Consider the following 6,463-nt stretch of genomic DNA (forward strand, 5'->3'; position numbering starts at 1 on the left):
CAGAACTGCTGCAGTTTGTATTGTCTTGCTATCTATGTACACTCGTCACTTAACTCAGAAATGTTTATCTAAGTGTATGACATACATATTTGCGTATGACATATATACATATATATATATATATATATATATATATATATATATATATATATATATATATATATATATATATATATATATATATATATATATAGCCAATTTTTTCAAGCGAGAGGCACGGGTTACACCCTAGACAGGTCACCATACCATCGCAGGGCCACATATACAAACAACCAGACATACTCAGACTCACACTGTGGGAGGAAGCAGGAGTAACCGGAGAGAACCCACGCAAGCACGGGGAGAACATGCAAACTCCACACAGAAAGACCCCGGCCGGGCCTGGGAGTCGAACCGGGGACCTTCTTGCTGTGAGGCAACAGTGCTAACCACCAAGCCATATTTTATATATATATATATATATATATATATATATATATATATATATATATATATATATATATATATATATATATATATATATATATATATATATATATATATATATATATATATATATATATATATATATATATATATATATATATATATATATATATATATATATATATATGTGTGTATATATATGTGTGTGTATGTGATGTATAGGACAATAAGTGTGTGCAAGTTGTGATTTCATTGTAAGTAAAGGGAGGAAAGTTGCATGAAACTGATTCAAGATATATCAAAGATATATAGAATATAAAATAAGAGTTCTCATCAGCACTAAGAAGACTTGCCACAAGCTTGCAGCCACTCAAAGAAAACTATGAGAAACTATTAGTAGGTGTGACCTGCCAATCAAAGCAGCCCGCCCCAGCACTCAGACGGGAAGCCGACGGCTCACAAGTAACCCGGCAGCTGCGGAGCGTCACCTCTGCGGCAGAGCGCAGTCACATCCAGCGGTTACTCAGCAAACATGTAAAAGATAAGTGCTCTTACACCGCTTCCAAAAAGTAGGTGTGATTTATTTGGCATAAAAGGGCAGCAGCCTTAAAATCATGCTCAAATTTGGGGCATTTGCGCAGCGCGGACGCGCGGCGAGCTGTGCGTAAAAGTGAGCCAAAAGGGACAGAAGACAAACTTCTGCGCAACAACGGAGGTCTCCGCCGGTGAGATGGATGCGTGGGACATTTTGGAAAGCTGACAATGACATTTAGAAATAATATTTTTTGGTCTCCTGAATCTGGTGACAGAGTGGAAACTGGGGTCGTGTTGGGACTGCCGGACAAGCTCATGGATTGAATCTGTCTGCAGACTTTATGTAAGAAGTAGGACAACGCCGCCCCGCTAGTTCCTCTTCGTCATGCGTATAGAGACCTTTTTGCCGTCCAGCAAATGATAGATTTCAGCTCCGGAGCTCCGATCGCAGTTTTCTGATGCTCAGTTGGATTTTTAGTCGTTTCCATCCAACTGTCTGCCTCCTATAAACATGGACGAGAAGGCTGAGCGCGCTGCAGCCGACAGCTGCGCGGGGAGCGGGGAGAGCATCAGCCTCAGCGTGCTCAACTGGGAGCAAGTGCAGCGGCTGGACACCATCCTCACCGGCTCCATCCCCATCCACGGCCGATGGAACTTCCCCACCCTGGAGGTGAAGCCGCGGGACATCGTGAAGGTGGTGCGGAGCCGCATGGAGGAGAAGCGGATACATGTCCGGGAGGTGCGCCTGAACGGATCCGCGGCCAGCTACGTCCTGCATGAAGACAGCGGTCTGGGATGGAAAGACCTGGACCTAATATTCTGCGCTGAGTTGAAGGGGGAAATGGAGTTTCAGATAGTCAAAGAGTTGGTTCTGGACTCTCTTCTAGACTTCTTGCCTGAGGGAGTGAATAAAGAAAAGATCACACCCGTGACCTTAAAGGTAATTCATAGAAATATGACCCCACACACTAGGGCTGCACGATTAATCGTTAAAAAAATCGCGATCTCGATTCATGCAATCTCATTTCCAAATGACGACGATTTAAAAATATATATATTTTTTATTTTTTTTAATGTTTATTGTTTTTATGTTCAATGTCAGCTGTTACAAAGTTGATGCCAGTCTTTTATCAGGCACCATCATATTTTTTGTAACGTTTACCTTTTGTATCGGCAGCTTCTTAATAGCAGCAAAAGGCAATGGGGGGTTCATCCCAGCCAGAGGAATAATTTGTTGCCTCAGAACTACAGGATCTGTTACAAGTCCCCTTTCTGAAAGGGTGTTCAACTTAGGGAGGAACAAATATTGTTCAAAATTGTTATTATTGTTTAAATTATTCAAAGGTTTGTGTAAAGAAGACAAGAGATGTTTATTGTTATTATATTTTTGTTCAGCTGTTGCAAAGTTAAAGTAATAAGTGCAATAAATTTTATATTGGAAAAAAATCGTGAGAGAATCGTGATCTCAATTCTAAGCAAAAAAATCGTGATTCTCATTTTGTCCAGAATCGTGCAGCCCTACCACACACCATGACTAAAAGTGGAACTTGTTGCATTTGTTTTAAACCTTTCAAGCATTCAAACAGAGTTATGAATTTGTAGATGATCATTTGTTTTTTTGCCTTAACATACATAAAGTCCATTAATAAAACAGGACAGTTCTGCCCTCGATATCTGCAACTATCACATAGATATAAGTCTGTAAATATTTAAAAAAAGGTTGGTTTCCAGTTCAAACAGGATCCAGTCTAATCCAATTGGAGTCGGATCCACATTAATCATTCATCCCTCAGTTACCTGGATACTAATAACTACCCAGGTTACTAATGGCCCACCAACCGATGTGATAAGCACAACATTATGACTAACAGTCCAAATAAAGACTTTTTTTATTTTTTTTATCTGGTGCAGATAAAATGAATGTAGAGTTGCTTAGCTTAATCAAACAGAGGATGGATTTTAACTATAATCCAGAACACTTTCACCTAAGACAAGCAGTGCAGGGGTTTTAAAAGCTTACCACACACTTTTTGACCCTGTGAGCAGTATCATTGTCAGTAGGAAACAAATCCATGGAAAACTTCTGGAAGAACTGTTTTCTGCAACTATGAAAGGGAGGAAAAGAGGAGAAGGAGGTGGCAGGCCTCTGTGGGGTGGATGGTTTTCAAAGGCTTAAATGATCTGGGGCCTATTGTTACCCCTGGCAAGACACGCAAATCAAAAGGAGTCTAATGATTGAATAATGGTTAACATGTCTCTTATGATTTTCACTAAACTAGACCTTTGTGCTCTGTGGCTATTTATAAAGGAGGTTAGCATTTAACTCTGTTTCATAACAGTTTTCATCTTTTTACTCTCATTTCCACTGATGAAGTCCCTAACTTGATTGAAACCTTCATAAACATGCAGATCAATACTCTTGGTATGTGTCCATGCCTACCCTTTCACAATCTCTCTGTTCCTATAGGAGGCATATGTTCAGAAGATGGTGAAAGTGTGTAATGACTCAGATCGCTGGAGTCTCATCTCACTCTCCAACAACCGCGGCAAGAATGTGGAGCTCAAGTTTGTGGACTCTCTCCGGCGGCAGTTCGAGTTCAGTGTGGATTCCTTCCAGATCCGCTTGGACTCCCTCCTCCTCTTCTACGAGTGCTCTGAGCACCCAATGGCGGCCACCTTCCACCCCACCATCCTTGGGGAAAGCGTCTATGGTGACTTTCCAACCGCCCTCGACCACCTGCGCAAGCGCCTCATCTGCACCAGGAGCCCTGAGGAGATTCGGGGCGGGGGCTTGTTGAAGTACTGCCACCTGCTGGTTAGGGGTTTCCGAGCGGCATCGGACTCTGAGATGAAGCTGCTCCAGCGATACATGTGCTCACGCTTCTTCATAGATTTCCCCGACATTAGCGAACAGAGGAGAAAGCTAGAGTCCTACCTGCAGAACCACTTTGTGGACCTAGAAGACAGGAAGTATGACTATCTGGCCACGCTGTATGACGTGGTGCAGGAGAGCACTGTGTGCCTGATGGGACACGAGAGGCGCCAGACGCTCAGCCTCATCTCATCACTGGCACTTCGCGTTTTGGCCGAACAGAACGCGATCCCCAACGCTGCCAACGTAACCTGCTTCTACCAACCAGCTCCTTATGTATCAGATGGCAACTTCAGCAACTATTACATAGCACAAGTTCAGCCAATCTACTCTTGTCCACCTTCACCTCCTCAGCAATACCTTCCTCCTTTGCAACATCCCTTCTATGCCACATGGTTGCCCTGTAATTAAACCTTGTGTACACCCATGCACTTTTGTGCAACCGCTTGAGCTCATGGCCATGGAAAAAGGATGGATGAGATTCCTTGAGATGGGAGGTTGAGGGAAATGGAAGAAGGAGAACAGGAGTCAAAATTAGAGAAGAAGGCTAGATGAAAAATGGAAAATGAGGACATGGAACCTGGATCAAGCCAGTGAGCCTGAGGGAAGATTTTTTTTTTCTTTTTTAGGGTAAGTGTGCCACAGCAGGACGAGCTGAGCACACAGGGGGAGGTTCCAGTGAAAGAACGAAAGAAACCGATCTGTTTGAGGGTTTTGGTAAACTAAACCACCACCGACGCACAAGTTATCAGCAAACCTGATGAAAACATTTTTCTTTGTGTGTTGTGAGCCACGGTTCACAAGAACTTACATTCAACCTCATAAAACGTACATAAATTCTGCATCATCAATGCATTACACACAAAGCCGATGCTCACATACTGCCACGAGGAGTAGCAGAGAGGACCCTCATGATGTGCTAAAGATACGGTAGTTTCATTGTTTATTGTGCATGTGCGTGTGAGTGTCAGAGAGGCGCGGGGGGGGACTTTTCTTTTCACAGACAATGCAAAAAGAGGAACTGGATACTGTTTACAAATCCAAAGATTTACTTTGATACTCAAGATCTTTTTTCTGAACTTCTGAAAAAAAAATACCAACAACAAAACAATGCATGCTTTATTTCTGTACAGGAATAATTTTAAGTGCCTAGTTACAGCCTAAAGGGAAAAGCTATTTTTGTGAGTCTTTGTCACAGCTGATAATTGATGTCTCATTGGCATTTTTAAAAGGTAACAATGAATGTATTTAGGGTCTGAGAATTTCCCAATGCTGAGTAAGGTCTCTCAAACCACTGATAGAGGAATTGGACCAACATGTCTTTTTAACAGTGTTGACTTGACTCGTCTCTTATCAGCAGTTTGGCTGCGCAAGTACGCATTCTGATCACCACAGAGGAAGTAACAGCATAATCTCATCATCTGTTCTGGTGGGGGTGGGGGTTTAAAAGAAATTGCTTATCCAAGTAAAGTAGAATTAAAGAAAAAAGTTTGCTGAGTGAAAGAGATCTGGATGCAAAAGAAGACGATTCAACCAACTGTACTTTTTAATTTCAAAATAAAAAAGGGATCAGTGCACATCTTGACAAACTAAAACACAATGTAATCACATGTTAAAGGAGGAAATGGTACCAAAAGAAATGCATGCTCACTTCAAATGTTGTTTCATCAATGCATTCTTGTTGTATTTCTGTACACTAAAACGCATACTAATGAATATGTTTGAATTGTACAACCTATGTTTACTGAAAGGAACCCTTTTTGGCTTTTCTTTTGGACAAAAAAATGATCGTTAAAACCTATGCACACACTGTTTCCGTGACACCAAACAAAAGGGTTAAATGCACTATTACTGTGGTTGCCTATCAGTGAAACAATGTCAAAAATGACGGCAGTGTCCATGAAATGTTAAAAGAATCACTCTACAGGATCCCTTTAATTGACAGAAATTGTATTAAAATCTAAATTTAACTTGAGGTAAAGTAGTATAAGGGCAATTGGGTTTTAAAGAAAATTACAGGGGAAAGGTGTCATACATGTAAAACATTCTTGTTTTATATATTTAAAAAAAAAATCAGTAATAATTTTTAACATTTTGAAGATCGATTGCCTTTCAATATTATGTATGCACTGTAAAAGCAAATTATTTCCATGTTTGAAAGATAAATAGAGACGTTTGAGGTACAAGCTGCATGGATGATGGATGATGGAGGTGGGACTGTGTGTGCAGGGGTGTTGCAGCGGGTACAGGGATACTGGGAGGGGGGGGGTACTTACTGCAGGAAGCCACAGGAGCTTTGGAGATGATCTCAACTCATTCCCTGATGCATATTTAATCCTCTTCTTCAGCCAACAGCCACTGGTTTTCATCTCAGTGAGGAAATAACGTAATAAAAATATAGCGTGCACTATGATGAACACAGTCGTGCGGACATTTGAATGGGGATAACACATGTCGATTTTTGTCCTGAGAATATCAGGAGTACATTTTCAGCTTTAAACATAAACTGCATCTTCTTTCAAACATGTCAGATCACCTATTTTTCTATTTTTCAAGCTCTATTTTTGTACAGTTTGTGTTGGGCTGACTTAGCTGGCAGATTCAGAGTGAGTTTTTTCTGTGGCATATGTG

General features: G+C 41.1%; 1 protein-coding gene across 1 annotated transcript; it reads left to right on the top strand.

Annotated features, from left to right (window-relative positions):
- The first annotated feature begins 860 nt into the window (after nucleotides 1–860).
- Nucleotides 861–5,998, top strand: LOC133464600 (terminal nucleotidyltransferase 5A-like). Its single transcript, XM_061746674.1, has 2 exons — nucleotides 861–1,900; nucleotides 3,428–5,998. The coding sequence occupies exons 1-2, from the start codon at nucleotides 1,472–1,474 to the stop codon at nucleotides 4,241–4,243; spliced, it is 1,245 nt and encodes a 414-aa protein (XP_061602658.1). The 5' UTR covers nucleotides 861–1,471; the 3' UTR covers nucleotides 4,244–5,998.
- The last annotated feature ends 465 nt before the right edge of the window (nucleotides 5,999–6,463 follow it).

This window comes from Cololabis saira, chromosome 18, assembly GCF_033807715.1.
Source record: "Cololabis saira isolate AMF1-May2022 chromosome 18, fColSai1.1, whole genome shotgun sequence".
Taxonomy (NCBI): Eukaryota; Metazoa; Chordata; class Actinopteri; order Beloniformes; family Belonidae; genus Cololabis; species Cololabis saira.

Coding starts and splice junctions, on each gene's coding strand:
- LOC133464600 (XM_061746674.1), top strand. CDS start 1,472: ATGGACGAGAAGGCTGAGCGCGCTGCAGCCGACAGCTGCGCGGGGAGC. Junction 1,901..3,427: donor TCACACCCGTGACCTTAAAG/GTAATTCATAGA, acceptor CTGTTCCTATAG/GAGGCATATGTTCAGAAGAT.